Source organism: Salvelinus sp. IW2-2015, unplaced genomic scaffold (assembly GCF_002910315.2).
Source record: "Salvelinus sp. IW2-2015 unplaced genomic scaffold, ASM291031v2 Un_scaffold640, whole genome shotgun sequence".
NCBI lineage: Eukaryota > Metazoa > Chordata > Actinopteri > Salmoniformes > Salmonidae > Salvelinus > Salvelinus sp. IW2-2015.
In genome coordinates, this window is record NW_019942587.1 from 313,037 (window position 1) to 330,405 (window position 17,369).

General features: G+C 43.6%; 1 protein-coding gene across 4 annotated transcripts in view; it reads right to left on the minus strand.

Moving 5' to 3' along the window:
* Positions 1 to 209: 209 nt before the first annotated feature.
* LOC112068651 (signal-induced proliferation-associated 1-like protein 2) overlaps positions 210 to 17,369 on the minus strand; it is a 95,397-nt gene continuing 78,237 nt past the window's right edge. The window contains exons 15-22 of one of the 4 annotated variants that reach the window (XM_024135838.2): positions 17,096 to 17,320; positions 13,123 to 13,228; positions 11,940 to 12,180; positions 9,974 to 10,105; positions 5,309 to 5,371; positions 3,394 to 3,511; positions 2,143 to 2,224; positions 210 to 1,556 (exon numbers count right to left, since the gene is read on the minus strand). In XM_024135838.2, coding sequence (XP_023991606.1) covers positions 1,407 to 1,556; positions 2,143 to 2,224; positions 3,394 to 3,511; positions 5,309 to 5,371; positions 9,974 to 10,105; positions 11,940 to 12,180; positions 13,123 to 13,228; positions 17,096 to 17,320 — 1,117 coding nt within the window. In that variant the 3' untranslated portion in view covers positions 210 to 1,406. Of the gene's footprint in view, positions 1,557 to 2,142; positions 2,225 to 3,393; positions 3,515 to 5,308; positions 5,372 to 9,973; positions 10,106 to 11,939; positions 12,181 to 13,122; positions 13,229 to 17,095; positions 17,321 to 17,369 lie in introns of all 4 variants that reach the window. The other 3 variants (XM_024135837.2, XM_024135840.2, XM_024135839.2) reach the window with 3 other exon arrangements.

Genomic DNA, 17,369 nt, shown 5'->3' on the forward strand with positions numbered 1-17,369 from the left:
GTGTTACCCATAATTCAATACTCTAAACGACTGCATGCCACTTACCAAACAGTGTGTAGCACTGATTATTATTTTTTATCAAGAATGTCAACTAACAAGTTCATCAGGGACATACGATATCTGTTTAAGACATAATTTGTCTGCAAAACAGCACGGAACTTTACAAAAAAACACCTTAATACTCACAAACGTTGTCACTGTTGAGTCCATTTTGTTTTTCCAACATCCTACATTTATTAAAAAAGCAAACCTTTTGTCCCATCTTTAACAAAACATCTTACAAAGAAAGAAAGGCATACAAATCAACAGGCTGTGTTCTAGCAGCATCCAAACGTTGGACTTCCCAGAAATAACCCTTTATATGTATATAGTATTTATATCTCATCTCTCATTGCCAATAAGGAGCCATTCATCTTTTTTAGTGCAGAAAGGATCAAAATACTCAATATTAAAATAAACAATTTGGAGGGTAAATTTAAATAAGAGTGTTAAATACAAGACACTTTCTCTAAAGTACTGTACAAAGACCATCAAACACACTTTGGCATTGGAAATACATCATTCGTACACTTGGTGGTACCTTATGTACCTGCAAGTGTTCAGGATCGACTGCATAAGAATACTTTTCTCTGTGGCAAAAAGAAAAAGGTAATAACATCATGGTAGACAATGCGTGGGGTTGGAAAAGGGACTACAACAACAGAAAAGACTACAGTATCCATACACCACTGGTTAAAGTCAGGCACGTTTTTGTTCCTGCAAAATAAACACTTCCAAGTAATCCGATACAACRGCAATTTCGACAACACCACAATCAGTGCTAACCATTAATAACAGTTTTGTGACTATCACCATATTTATTGCTAGGACAATTTCATTATTTTTTTTCAAAAGTGGAGTATTTACAAAACTTATACAAGAACCTTGTAACACCTTAGTTATTTCCTGGTTGTTATATAATGCATTAAAAGTCAAGGTAAAGTTGAGTGAACTTGTTTACTGAGGGAACCGATAAGTTTACACTTGCCTTATTCGGCAAAAGAATATAGATTTCACATAAGTTACATTCATTTTTTTTTTTGTTGAAATTCACATGTTCCTTCCTATAACCAAATAGCCAAAAACATGAGATCTGCAGCATTCTTCCCTTCCTCCCCTTTATCTTAACCTTCTATAAATGTATCCCTTTACCCTCCCTCGGCCCCTTGGTATATTTACACTAATTCATGTTGTGGTTTTGATTTCAAAACAATGCTACTAGCATTAGCACGCTAACTCGCACTCATGCGATGGCTATTCACTTTGAATCACCGTAGCCATCGCCGCTCTCGACATGCCACCGGCTCAGGTAATGTGGACTTAACGGCCATGTTGCAGTGTGTGTCAGTGTTTTTTGTTGTCGTCGCTCAGGGCTTCTTGTTGTCGACCGAGTGTAGGAACCACTCGCTGAACCTCCTGAGCTGGGCGGCTGCCGTTTGGCTCTCCTCGTGCAGACGCATGTTGTCCTGACGCAAGTGCTGGACCTGCTCCTGCAACATGGCCTTGTCCTCTTGCTCCTGTGGAGAGGGAACACACACACACTCCGGTTATTACGCAACCTGGCGTATACATATATACATATGATCACCATCTGGCACAGTAGACAACATTTGGCTTCATTGTGACACAATTGTCCGGTTGTACACTGCTTTTCTGAATGAGAATACAAAATATAACCAGATGACAAGCAACTGGTCTCTGTTATAGCCAGGTAAAGATGTATGTTATACGACGACGTCACCACATCATGGGCAAGCAATCGTGTTCTTGCTGTTTATCTGGTCAGATAAAGACATATCTTTCTGGATGCTGAAAAGACTGACAAAACGTCCTTTTACAATCAGTATTCCACTTGACCATGACGACTGGTTTCGCTGGGGTTGTATGATTCACAACATACACCGACAGAGAAGCGTACATTTTTAAAACAACAGCTAATTGCACAGACCATTTTAGTATATCGTAGTAGTATACTGATTCATGCGTTCGCCGCGCATCCCTTTGGATAAAAGTAATTAGCTAAATTACCATGTTATTGTTGTTATACATGCTAAAGTGATTCACTGGACACGTTACCGATGTGCTTCGGGGAGTTGACTATACCTTTCGTAGGTCGAACTGAAGCTGTCTGAGGATCTCTTCCAGTTGGATGACTTTGCCAGTGAGCAGAGCAGGAGAGCCATCCCTATATAGAGATAGAGAGAGACAGGCTTCTTTAAAGTTTTGCGAGACTATAGAGCAGTCTATAGAAATAGAAATGGACCTGTCACGATCTTCGTCGGGCGAAAGAGAGGAGGACCAAGATGCAGCGTGGTGAGTATTCATTTTAATAGAATACTTGAACAAAACAAAAACACAACAAAACAAACGACGACGAAACAGTCCCGTAACGTGAACACAAGAACACATAAAACAGGAACAATAACCCACAACCCACAATACAAAACAGGCTACCTGAATATGGTTCCCAATCAGAGACAACGAGGAACACCTGCCTCTGATTGAGAACCATATCAGGCCAAACACATAGAAACAGACAAACTAGACATACAACATAGAATGCCCACTCATATCACACCCTGACCACACAAAACATAGAAACAAACAACGCAAACTATGGTCAGGGCGTGACAGGACCTCTTCGTTATGTTCTGTCTTTAAGGTCATTTATGAAAATGGTTATAGTTATTAGTTCATTTTAAAAGGTCCTATGCAGATGTTTTTATCTCCAAATAAAATGTTCTGGTAAACAATTAAGCACCTTACTGTGATTGTTTTCAATTAAAATAGTCAAAAATAYWCAAAAATAGCTTCTTAGCAAAGAGCAATTTGTCAAGGAAGGACTGCTAGGACTGTCTGGGAGAGGTCTGAGTGGGGTGGAGAAAACTGAAAACGAGCTGTTATTGGCAGAGKGGTTTGGAACTCTTTCTTATTGGTCTATTAACTAATTTGTGTTGACACCAGGCAGGCCAAAACTCCATCCGACCAAAACAGGCTGAAATTTTAGGCAGTCTTTCAAAAAGCTCTTACACTAGAAAGGCATTATCAGATTTTTCACAGTATTACTCCAACCACAATGTGATTGTTTTTTAAACACACACACACAGAGAGAGAGAGGGATAAATCACATTTTTGACTACACTGGGGCTTTAATCGGAATCTTTTGATCATAAAAGTTATTCCTTTAGAGGAGGATGAACAATATTTCGGGATTCATGCTATTCTCAGTGCATTCAGTCAGTAAGTAGTGTTAAACATACACATATGTAAGACCTTCAATAACTAAATCCCCTTCTCTACTAAGTCAAGCTCCTTTAACTGCCTGCCCCCCACCCAAAGGCGCAGTACACCTACCCTGCCTCCAGAGCGGCAGCCTCCGACGCAGCCACCCTTCGACTCAGCTCACGGGAGAGCTCCATGGCCTGCTGGGCCTGCTCCACATCCAACATGGAGCAGAGTGAACCCTGGTCCGCTGCTAAAGAAAACACACACTACTATTAAAGCCGCAATATGTAACTTTTTGGGGGTAGATCTGTTCTATGTGCTCTATTTCTATGCATCCCATTCTTACGTTTCGTTTTGCACACCAGCTTCAAATGGCTGAAAATAGTCAACAAAAATATAAAACGCAACATTCAACAATTTCAAACATTTTACTGAGTTACATTTCATATAAGGAAATCAACTGAAAAAAAATTATTATTAGGTCCTAATCTATAGATTTCACAGACACAAAAAAAGGCAGAGGCGTGGATCAGAAAACCAGTCGGTATCTGGTGTGACCCCCATTTGCCTCATGCAGTGCGACACATCTCCTTCGCATAGAGTTAATCAGGCGGTCGAATGTGGCCTGTGGAATGTTCTCCCATTCCTCTTCAATGGTTGCGTGAAGTCGCTGGATATTGCCGGGAACTGGAACACGCGGTCGTACACGTCGGTCCAGAGCATCCCATACATGTCTGGTGAGTATGCAAGCCATGAAAGAACTGGGACATTTTCAGCTTCCAGGAATTGTGAACAGACATGGGGCTTTGCGTTATCATGCTGAAACATGAGGTGATGGTGGAGGATGAATGGCACAACAATGGGCCTCAGGGTCTCGTAATGGTCACTCAGTGCATTCAAATGGCCATTGATAAAATGCTTTGGTGTTGGTTGTCCGTAGCTTATGCCTGCCCATACCATAACCCCACTGCCACCATGGGGCACTCTGTTCACAACGTTGATATCAGCAAACCGCTTGCCCACACAACGCCATACAAATGGTCTGCGGTTGTGAGGCTGGTTGGACGTATTACCAAATTCTCTAAGACGACGTTGGAGGCGGCTTATGGTAGAGAAATTAACATTCTATTCTCTGGTATACATTCCTGAAGTTAGCATGCCAATTGCATGGTCCCTCAAAACTTGAGACATCTGTGGCATTGTAGTGCCATTTTATTGACCCCATCACAAGGTGCACCTGTGTAATGATCATGCTGTTTAATCAGCTTCTTGATATGCCACACCTATCAGGTGGATGGATTATCTTGGCAAATGAGAAATGCTCACTAACATGGATGTAAACACATCTTTGCACAAAATTTGAGAGAAATAAACTTTTTGTGCGTATGGAACATTTCTGGGATCTTTTATTTCAGCTCATGAAACATGGGACCAAGACTTCACATTTTTCTTCAGTGTACAATGTTTTTGGTTATGGAATATACATTTCCCAGCAGTTTAGCATTGGTACAATGATTCTCTCCACTTGCTTGTTTTCTCACAAACTGAAATTAGTCAAAGTATTAGAACTTTAGCAACCAGGAAGTGGCGGAGCGATTTCTGCATAGTGAACCTTTAAATACCATGACACACATTTTGACTTCAATAATGTTCTGAACTGCTGGGAAACGCTAGATTGGAAGAGGAGAGCAGTTTAAATCAGGCGTGTTAGTGCTCGGCTGGAACAAACGTTAGCGGGAGAAAACATCACAACAGAAGAAGTGGTTGAGGTAACACCAGGCAGAGGCATTAGGCGGCTACAAGGTGGTAGAAGTACAGTGGTGGTAGTAGCTACTGTAGTGTTACAGAAATGCTCGTAAAAACCCTCATTTGATTTGGTTTCAACACTAAATCTAGTTGTGGAGGTCCCATAGCAGTAATAGCAAAAGCACCAACGGCAGTAAAGGCGAAAGAAGCTCTAATGCCAGTAACTAACTAGTGGTAGTAAAAGTCAAGGAATTCCAGTGAAGAGTAGAGCGCCTCGCTGAGCAAAATGTCATGTCACCTAGTGAGTCTTTCGGACAGTCTTTATCACCCAGACGACTGGCATCCTTGTCGAGCTCCAGACCTGAAAACAGGAGACAGCACATCCCTCAGATACAGTTCAGCTACCCGCACTGTGTACAGTCCACTTTCAGTGCAAATAACCTACAGAAGAGCTTAAATGCTCCAAAAGCAATGTTCTAAGGAAAGGCACATTCTGGTGCAGCCCTTTGTAAGCAGTCCAATCTTGCAACCATGAAGGTGGAGAGCATGACTAATAGGGAGTGATGTAGAGTAGGATGGATCCTGTGGAGGTGCTATGGTTAGCTCCCATCCCTAAAACTTTGCCAGAGTCTATTCTAAAAGCATTGGAGCTACTTTCTAATTTTCGCTACTTTAGCATATTTTTTATACTGAACGTTATCAGATCTTCAACAAAAACCTAATATTACATGAAGGTTCAAGATTCAGTATCAACAATATGCAAAAATAGAGAAAATCAGTAAGGGGCAAATACTTTTTCACTGCACTGTATATAACAACTGGATCCACTCTCTCGGTGGGTGAAGAGGGTTGCACGAGCAGGCTGGGGGGTTAACTGTGTGAAATCCAGTTTGCTCTCATATTTAAGGCCCCACTCACAGTATAATATACAGTGCCTTCAGACTGTATTCAGACCCCTTGACTTTTTCCACCTTTTGTTACGTTACAGCCTTTTAAAATGGATACAAAAACTCAGCAATCTACACACAATAGCCCACAATGACAAAGTGAAAACAGGTTTAGACATTTTCACAAATGTATTAAAAATAAAAAAACAGAAATACCTTATTTGCATAAGTATTTAGACTCTTTTCCATGAGACTCGAAATTGAGCTCAGTTGCATCCCGTTTCTATAACTTGGAGTCCACCTGTGGTAAATTCAATTGATTGGAAATGATTTGGAAAGGCACACACCTGTCTATATAAAAGGTCCCACAGTTGACAGTGCATGGCAGAGAAAAAAACCAAGCCATGAGGTCGAAAGAAGTATCCGTAGAGCTCCAAGACAGGATTGTGTCGAGGCACAGATCTGGGGAAGGATACAAAAACATTTCTGCAGCATTGAAGGTCCCCAAGAACACAGTGGCCTTCATCATTCTTAAAATGGAAGAAGTTTGGAACCACCAAGACTATCCTTAGAGCTGGCCGCCCAGTCAAATTGAGCAATCGGGGGAAAAGGGCCTGGGTCAGGGATGTGACCAAGAACCCGACAGGTCACTCTGACAAAGCTCTTCTGTGGAGATGGGAGAATCTTCCAGAAGAACAACCATCTCTGCAGTACTCCACCAATCAGGCCTTTACAGTAGAGTGGCCAGAAGGAAGCCACTCCTCAGTTAAAGGCACATGATACCCTGCTTGGAGTTTGCCAAAAGGCACCTAAAGGACTCTCGGACCATGAGAAACAAGATTCTCTGGTCTTTGGCCTGAATGCCAAGCGTCACATCTGGAAGAAACCTGGCACCATCTCTACGGTGAAGCATGGTGGTGGCAGCATCATGCTGTGGGGGTGTTTTTCAGCATCAGGGACTGGGAGACTAGTCGGGATCGAGGGAAAGATGAACGGAGCAAAGTACATAGAGAGTCTTGATGAAAACCTGCTCCAGAGCGCTCAGGACCTCAGACTGGGGCGAAGGTTCACCTTTCAACAGGACAATGACCCTAAGCACACAGCCAAGACAACACCGGTGTGGTTCCAGGACAAGTCTCTGCATGTTCTTGAGTGGCCCAGCCAGAGCCCGGACTTGAACGCGATCGAACATCTCTGGAGAGACCTGAAAATAGCTGTGCAGCAATGCTCCCTATCCAACCTGACAGAGCTTGAGAGGATCTGCAGAGAAGAATGATAGAAGCTCCCCAAATACAGGTGTGACAAGATTGTAGCATTTTATCGAAGAAGACTCAAGGCTGTAACTGCTGCCAAAGGTGGTTCAACAATATACTGAGTAATGGGTCTGAATACTTATGTAAATGTGATTAAAAAAATAATAGTTATTATTTTAATAAATTTGCAAAAATGTCTAAACCTGCTTTTGCTTTGTCATTATGGGCTATTGTGTGTAGATTGATGAGGGGGTAAAAACGATTTAATCAATTTTAGAAGGCATTATAAGCCAGTGATTCTCAACTCCAGCTGTAAAGACCCACATGACTGCACATTTTGTTCTAGCCCAAAACTAACACACTCGATTCAACTAGTCAACAACTCAAACAGCCCGTGGCTAAGTTGAATCAAGCGCATTAGCACTGGGCTAGAACGATAAAGTGCAGTCAGATGGGTTGCCGAGTGGAGAAACACTAGAAGCCAGTACCCTTCCTTAGTAACTGACATGGCGCAGCACACTATAGTTACCTTCCAGATAGAGAGCATAGGACAATTCTGGGTAGGGAAGAAGACAAGAAAAAACAGACTAAGCTTGTGAGAAGTCAGAATAGCCTAGAAGATGTCCGAGTGGGCATCACATATCAATTTAGAAAGCCGGGTAAAGTGAGGTTGAGGAAAGTGAGGTTAAGTTTCTTGCGAAAGGGCAGCACCAACCATCCCCCACCTGCATCTGTCTTCTCAATATTGGGATGGTGTTGAGAGGTGACGTGGATTTGGAATGTGGTATTTGAGGACAGACAGGGAGAAGGGGAAAGGGATGGGAGCTGCTCTCGCTAAGATTGTCCTCGCTCAGGAGTGAGAAGAGGGGAGAGAGAAAAAGGGAATTGCGAGAGGGAAGAGAGATGAAAGTGGTTCTCACTAAAGATACGTGTCTCACTGAAGTTGCTTCTGAGAGCCAAGCGAGAGACTGAGGCTTTGAAAACCTCACCCATAATTACACGTCCCTCTTTCTTCCTTTTAACAATCACTCCGTTCTAATTGACAGTCTCAACATTGGCTTAACATTGACTGAAGTAAATCACAGGTGAAATGATTATCATAGTAGAACACAAGAGGGCAAAGGGGGGAAGTAAAAGAGAGAGATATAGAACAGAGCCAGATATTCCTTTTCCTTAAAAAGACTAGTGAGTTGGAAACAACTAAAAACATCCCACGGCATTCTTTCTGTAACGCTCAACATGGAAGACAAACGGTCGAAGATAAATATGAATCACAACCGAAGAATGAGACGCGCAAGGGAGAGAGGAATGTCTGTGTTGTGTCTGTTCTGCTGCCCTCTTGACTGTGAACCATTTGACTTGTTCTAGTATGCGTGGGTCTACGGTAACATAAATAATGCTCGCTTGTTGCTACTAATGCTCACCCCGCCCTTTCCCCCACGGCATGCTAATGAGGGCTAGCCTGCTCGAGTTTCTGCGTGCTTAGCAACACTGCCTTGAGAGCACACGGCGAGCGACACGAAACACAACAAGCCAATTAAACGACACGGCATAATAATGCCAGGGTCAGCACTCCCGCGACTCTCCAAGAAAATGAGTTCCCCCTTCTTTTCTCTGTTGTTGACTTCTATACAAATCGAAGGCTGCTGTGCAGCCCGATGCTAATCAATGGAGTCCCCGGCCCCACCCCTCGTTGCTCAGGGTGAAAAAAAATGTGGTCAACGGGTCCAACCTATCCAGTCTATAAACATCTGTTGGTCATGAAGGAAGCAGAAGGCATTTGCAGGAAGGGAAAAAAAAACATTGTGAGTACATCACCCTGTAATTCCAGATGACCAGAAACACAGTTGGACGAGGTAGCGAAGCTATAATTGCCAGAGAACGTGTGCAAGCAAGAGGTGCAATTACGGCGCGAATTGGCAAAATGGTTCCTTGCTGTGCGCTCCATTGTCATAATGCTTCGCTTCTCAAGTCCCCAAATACTCTCTCTTTCCACTTCCTGCTAATTAGCACCTCGAGGTAGACAGACTGAGTTCAAGGTAGACACAGACAATGGGAGAGACTGAAGATTTTGACTGGGTCAAGATGATATTGGGGGGTCAATTGTAATTCATGTCAAGTCGCTTCAGCAAATGAATTTGGCAGACTTTAACTGGATGACGGACAATGAAATCACATCTGAACATTAAGAGAAAATAAAAACAATGGTCTTTTCGCACTTTGAATTTCACGCCAAATTAAATACGGTACCTAAATTGATCAGAGTGGGGGGAAAAAAACTGTTCGATTTAGACACTGAATAAAGGCCAGGAATTGTTGGCAGCAGCTAATGGGGATCCATAATAAATACAAATACTGAGTGAACAAAAGGGTGAAAGCCTGATGAGAACTAGGGACAAAAGATTTGACAGCCTTTGACAATATGACACCTGACAGGAAGAACCTTGGTAGCAGCAAATGTTAATCAGGTACCACTTACACCTAGCTAGCATTCCCAGAACATTTCTGGTAGGTTAGCGGATAACATTCCCATAACCTTTGTTGGTCCAGCTTTTAAGTGCTTTAAGAAAGTCTGTCCAAAGGGATATTTTCCTTCTGACATTGCTCAAACGTATCATTTCCCAACAAATGTGAAGATTACCCTTCTGATCTCACATCACAACCAAATGGGTACCCGACAAAAAAACATTCCATACTGTTCTAGGCAATGTTAATTGTTAGCTGGGTAAGCTTTTGGGAGCATCAAAAGGTCAAACAGTGAATAAGCACTCCGTTTTGTTTAATGCCATGCGGGAGTATGATGAATCGAGACGTTGTCCTTACCTTCAAAAGCCCTTGCGGCATCAACAAGATGGGACCAGTCCAGGCCAGACACTGCTTCCGGGAGGGGCATCAGACTGCCATCAGCCATTTTGCAGCGGTCGGCCAGGGAGCTGTCAGAGAACCACAGCTCATCTGTAGAGATGAGACATTTCGGGTTTAGATAAGTGACTGACAAGCTCACCGATTTGGTTCTCTCTCCCTCTCCCTCCTTCCGCCTCTCCCTCCTTCCGCCTCTCCCTCCTTCCGTCTCTCCCTCCTTCCGTCTCTCCCTCCTTCCGCCTCTCCCTCTCCCTCCTGTCTACTGATAATTAGACATCAGTGCTCATCCATTCTCCACTTGGAACACCTGCTCCCATGTTAAGCCCAAACGGCTTGCAGATTTCCAAAGTCATTTCAGGGTTTTGTGGTTTCAAAGTCAGTAAAAACACAAATAGAGTTTAAATAAGATGGTACTCTTAACGAATGAAAGACGGGCACTTTCCACCAAAGCGTAAGAAAAACATCTCGCAGAGGTATTTTTTTTTTAGAGACATCTGGAATTCCCCTTGAAGCAAATACAATTCAGCCTGTTCAATTTGCACCAAATTGACCGTGCGAGACAAACCCCCATCCAAAATGTTAGAAAATGCTAAACAATTACATACTCAAATTGCACTCCTGCTTGGAAAACTGCCAAGAACACGGTTACTAAAAAAAACTGTCACAGTCTGCTGTTGAAAGCTGATTAGAGGACGGAGACGAAAGGGGGAGCTTCCTCCCGCCAGACAGACAATTAACCTGCATCTAGGGGACATCCACAGGGGTCAGCTTTGGCGAACAGACTCACACAAACCTAGGCATACAAATGTGTGCATAAAAACCTCACATACGCACCTTAATCTCACACACAGCTGTAGATTCATGATGCTTAATTATGGTTTCTGATCCCAGACAGCAGCCCCCCCCCCCCCTAGAGTTAAGGTGATCTGAATAAGACACAGCAATCACATATCCACACAAACATTTCCCCCTCCCTCAATGGGGGGGGGGGGGGGGGGGGGGGGGTATTCAGCCCCTGTGTGTCATTGTGAAATACAACAAGTGGTTAGAATGTTTCAACAAAGAACGCAAGGAGGACCGACAGTGAAAGGGTTAATATATTGCATACTCAATGAGCACATACTGGGATGTTTTTCCCAGTGGAAAATATCCAATATCTTGCTGTGTTTCTTATAAACAGAGTAAACTTTTTAAAATAGGTTTGCATAAGACAGATGGGAAATTGAAAGTGGCATACGCTGGTAGCTTTTACAACGGGTCTCGTAAAGTTCAGCTTCAGACTGGCAAGGGCGTTTGTATTTAATTGACCACAATGAGCTCGCAGTTAGATCTTTTTTTATTTCTATGGCCTTCATTTGAAAATCAAAATGGCTGCCCTGCCACTTTGTTTACTACTAAGCTGAGGAATGAGTCTGGAGAAATATAAAAGTGGCAGTAAATATCACAGAGTAGGCCTTTAAGTGCTTTTCAGGAGTAGGTGAATGCAGCTGTCCACTGTCCATTTAATGCGTTTGTCCATTTGCCTCGTTTGCGTTCCATCTTTGGCAGATACATTAATGATTTCGTAACATGTGTTCCATTCCTAATTGAATGTCTGAATCAATGAAATGTACTCCAAGGTTTCCCTAACATAATAAAATGTAGGGCAAACTTTGGTACTTTTACACTGACTATACAGTTWGGACATATTTCGATTTTAAGGTAAAAGGGGCCTTGTAAAAAAAGGTATGAGCTGAATATGGTGGGTTAGAGCAGGGCTGGAAGAAAAAGTATACATCCTGTAGCTCTCCAGGAGAAAGGTTGGCCATCCCTAGATATAAAGTATATATTATCTATCTGTTCTATTACATTCTGTTTTCACAACTGACAAGACCTAGCTAGCGAGAGAGACGCCACCCCCCCCTACCCTAAACGGGCAGACACTCACTCTTGTGTAGCGGCGCCCCGTGGCTGTGGCCGAGGTTCATGCGAGGTGGCAGGGTGCTGGGGTAGGGCTCAGTGGGGGTGCTGAACAGGATATCGTTGGGCAGGGCCTGGTCCAGGAGAGAGCTCCGAGAGTTGACCAGGGACAGGGTTTTCCTGTAGCTGCTGCACAGGCTCTCGTCCGACAGGGTCCGGTACAGGGACCTCCGTGGGGACATGGGCAGGCCGCCAGGACCTGTCAGACTCTGCGGGAAGGGATGGAGAAAATGAGGGAGGGGAAAAAGGGTGACTGAAAATCCTGAGACATTTTACATCTCGGAGGGCTGCACCGCGGAAGGGGTGATTCAAGCTCCAGCTGGTAGTGCTAAACAAGGAAAAAAAACTGCCTGAATCTTCCACAAAATTGGCTAAACAGTAACTTCGGTCTACCACAGTGCCAAAAATGAGAGCCGATAATTTCCCCTCAATTATCTGACGATAGCTTCCCTGCGCATAGTAGTTGGTATCAATTCAGGGCATCAGACAATAATCTTCCATTTATTACAGGAGGATATGTCAAGACTATTGACTATTATGTTGCTGGCAGCCATTTTCCTGTGATGTATTTCTCAATCAGTGAACAAAGAGGACTGAAGAGCAGCTTGCTAGCTCCCAGATCAAATCCATTTGTATCAACCCCTTCTCATTCTACCTCCACCCTTTCCTGGCCACATTGTCTTCTTCTAATTACCCAAGAGCCTTTACATCAAGTGGTGGGGTTTTTCCTGACGCTAGGCCGGTGGTATTGAACGGTAGATGTCTAAATTAACCTTTCGACAGGCGGAGGGAAGCTGTGCTCGAAAAAAGGTTAGCCCAAGTCTGGCGCCTTATAATCCCACTTGGTTTTCATTTCAGTTCATTTGAAAACGGCGGCGGCCTTGATTTTTAATATCACAAGCAATCTGAATGGATTATGTCAAGCGGAGGAAGGAGCCGACTGAAGGAAATTAAAGCAAGACACTCATTGTCAGGGGAGGAAATGGCTAACACGACACTAGATAATGCTGTCAGCTCTATTTATTACATTTCTATCTGCGACGTTCAAACATTTCCTTTCACTGAACACAGCGTTACGAATGAACCACGGAGTCGGAGTGATAGTGAACCGAGTAGTGTGTGGAGAAAAACTCGCGGGAGCAGGGGCTCACCTTACCACGCCCCCCCTCCCCAGGGGAACTGTCGGGCAGCATCATCTTCAGGAAGTCCTCTCTGGTCAGGCTGGGCTGGCTGTCTGCACCCAGCATGGCCCGCAGCCTGCTCCCCAGGGGAGGATGGGGGATGCAATGGAGAGAGGGAGGGAGGGGAAGACGAACAGGCGGAAGAGAGAAAAGAGATCGAGATGAGTGAAAAAGGGATAAATGAAGAACGATGGTAAGGTAGAGAATGTAACGAGAAAGTGAGGGTAGAGAGAAAGGAGGGAAGAAAGAAATCGGGATGAGAAACAGGCAGAGAGAGGGTGTATATTGGGGGCAAAAAAAAAGGTAAGAGAGATGCATTAGAGACAAGCTTAACAGTTTCATTGAAGTTTCTTGTGAAAGCTATTGTACAAGGGTAGGTGGGAAGGCAGTCTGTCCTGAACAAAGAACATGTGTCTAAAATAACACTCAATGCCTGGTCAAAAGCAGTGCACTACATGTGGAATAGGGGGTAATTTGCCCACAAAAGGTGAGGTAGAGGAGGCATAATGACACGTGTGGGAGAGTAAGACATATATAGAAGCATAAAGCTATCAAAAGTAAGACCAGGCAGCACATTACACTGCTCTTTGGGAAGGACAAAATAATAAAACAAGGTCATAAGAAATAAGTATACTACCAGAACTACTGTAAAGGGTTACTGAAAGTTGAATATCAACACACACACACAAACAGGGGGAGTAATTTATTACAATATGCTGTTCGGAACCAGTCAATCACAGTTCTTCAACTGGAGGGCATCTAGTTTGGGGAGTTGCCGTTTCCAGGTAAACACACAGAGTGGGGGTGGGGTGTCACGGAAGGCACAGTTTGCATTGTGTACAGACACCATGCGAATGACAAAGTGGGTCGATTTATTTTACCAGCCCATTTCAACCGGGCTCTGTCCAATATTTATTAAGAAATTACGCACTTAACTTAGACTTCCACACAACCAAATGGTGATTTTAATCTCAAGAAACGGGTAAATATGATATAATCACAATTTAACAATGTCATTTGTTAGTAAAATACAAAGTAAATAGTGGACTGTAAAATAAAGCACACGTAAGAGGTTTATTGAACCAAACAGGCTTCCGTAAAGCTAGTGTACCTGGATCTCAGTGTTAGAGTCTTTAGTAGGAAAGACAATACGCCTTCCATTCCACTGATGTAGAAAACCCCAAGTGAAAAAAGGAGGGAAATAATGGTAATGTACATTGAGATGTAAACAAAAGCTGTATGCATGGCTGATATGCAAGCATATTGCGGTCAAAATTGTTATGCTATATATGGTCATACCTCAAATAACATTGGCCTTATCAAGCAGACTATGTTATAAACCTGTTACTTTTGTGTTAATTGTTTCTGTACAGGGGTAAGTACACTAACTACTTGTTCTTGCATACATAGTACAAAAAAATGCTACTTCTACACTATATATACAAAAGTATGTGGTCACTCACCATTTTAAATGAGTGGATTCGGCTATTTCAGCCACAGTCGTTGCTGACAGGTGTATAAAAATGTAGCACACAACCACGCAATCTCCATAGACAAACATTGGCAGTAGATTGGCTGAAGAGCCATTTACTGAAGAGCTCAGTAACTTTCATCATAGGATGTCAAATGTCTTCCCTGCTAGAGCTGCCCCGGTCTACTGTAAGTGCTGTTATTGTGAAGTGGAAACGTCTAGGAGCAACATCGGCTCAGCCAAAGTGGTAGGCCACACAAGCTCACAGAAGGGGACCGCCGAGTGCTGAAACCTCGGTTGCAACACTCACTACCGAGCTCCAAACTGCCTCTGGATGAAACATCAGCACAAGGACGGTTTGTCTGGAGCTTCATAAAATGGGTTCCCATGGCCAAGCAGACGCACACAAGCCTAAGATCACTATGCACAATGCAAAGCGTCGGCAGGAGTGGTGTAAAGCTCACCGCCATTGGACTCTGCAGCAGTGGAAATGCTTTCTCTGGAATGATGACTCACGCTTCACCGACGGACGTGGAATTTCTTTCCTTCTTAATGCGTTTGAGACAATCAGTTGTGTTGTGACCAGGTAGGGTTGGTGTACAGAAGATTGCCCTATTTGGTAAAAGACCAAATCCATATTATGGCAAGAACAGCTCAATTAAGCAAAGAGAAACGACAGTCCATCATTACTTTAAGACATGAAGGTCAGTCAATGAACTTTGAAAGTTTCTTCAAGTGCAGTCGCAAAAACCATCAAGCGCTATGACGAAATTGGCTCTCAGGGGGACCGCCACAGGAAAGGAAGACCCAGAGTTACCTCTGCTGCAGAGGATAAGTTCATTACAGTTAATTCCATAAATTAACTTTCAACAAGGCACACCTGTTAATTGAAATGCATTCCAGGTGACTACCTCTTGAAGTGCAAAGCTGTCATCAAGGTGTAGGGTGGCTATTTTGATTTGTTWAACACTTTTTTGATTCCATATGTGTTATGTCATAGTTTTGATGTCTTCACTATTATTATACAATGTAGAAAATAGTCAAAATAAAGAAAAGATATTTTACTTAAAAAAAAATWAAAAATGGGTATTAGAAATGATGCAGACAATTACATTGATGGAAGCTATGCTCGCGGGGCGCCAGTTGGGGAAACATGTTCTAGATGAATCATGCTTCACCATCTAGCAGTCCGACGGACAAATCTGGGTTTGGTAGATGCCAGGACAACGCTACCTGCCCCCAATGCATAGAGCCAACTGTAAAGTTTGTGGAGGAGGAATAATGGTCTGGGGCTGTTTTTCATGGTTCGGGCTAAACCCCTTAGTTCCGGTGAAGGGAAATCTTAACGCTACAGCATATAATGACATTCCAGACGATTCTGTGCTTCCAACTTTGTGGCAACAGTTTGGGGAAGGCCCTTTCCTGTTTCATCATGACAATGCCCCCGTGCACAAAGCGAGGCCCATACAGAAATGGTTTATCGAGATCGGTGTGGAAAAACTTAACTGGCCTGCACAAAGCCCTGACCTCAACCCCATCGAACACCTGTGCGATGAATTGGGACGCCGACTGCGAGCCAGGCCTAATCCCCCAAAATCCGTGCCCAATCTCACTAATGATCGTGGCTGCATGGAAGCAAGTCTCCGCAGCAATGTTCCAACATCTAGTGGAAAGCCTTCCCAGAAGAGTGGAGGCTGTTATAGCAGCAAAGGGGGGACCAACTCCATATTAATGCCCATGATTTTGGAATGAGATGTTCGACAAGCAGGTGCCCACATACGTTTTTTAATGTAGTGTAGCTTCAGCAATCCACCCTTGTTTTGTATTATCTATTTGCAGTCTCATCTATATGTTTATTTTGGGGGCACTATGCCCACTACGAAGGCTGTTTTGTGAACGGAAAATATCAGAAAAGGTTGCACTAGCCGATGGACACTTGACACTAGCTAAATGAGAGACCGTACTAGAGGACAATGCTTCAACTCCTACTTATCAATAAGATGGGACATGTGTCAAGAGGATTCTGTCAGAGCATCAAGTAATCAGAGGTTACTTTTAATATGGCTGTCCCCTTTGATCAGAACCTGCCTAAAATGGGGGCCTTTGGTTAGTATGGCAGTATGGCACCTTTTCAACAGGACCAAAGCAGGCAGTTTTTGTCAGCTCGCCATCTTTTTTCCAGTTCAGTTAACTTAACCAAGAAAGACCGTCAACCTGGCCAAAGGTTAGCAGGAAAGTACTAGTAAAGTTGACATGCGTACGCACTTGTGGCTTCTTTATTAAAATAGGACGATGGGGTTTGTTTCAACGGGTTACGTAGAGTCGAGCCTGAAAACCTATCATTTTTCTCCCTCCCAGACTGACGTGTGGCACTGGCAACTATTATGATGCTATAGAGCATACAGACAGCGCTCTAGGAGTTACATGTCCAAGTAAGAATACAACCCCACAAAACACTGCTTATTTACTCACCCGTAGTCTTTTGGCCTGCCCAGATCCTCCATTGGAGAGCCATCCACGGCTTTCTTCCAGCCAATCAGATACTCTTTGCCTGGTGATTGGCGGGCGTGGATGGGATCATTAAGCCCCGCCCCTGTCACCGTGCTGCCGGAGGAGACGATGTAGACTTTGGAGGAGTCGACCGAGGTGGAGGTCTTAGGACCACGTTCCGAGGGGCTGCCTGAGTGCCGTGAGCCACTAGGAAAACCGAGACAGAAACATGTGATCACAGTTGGCCAATTACGTC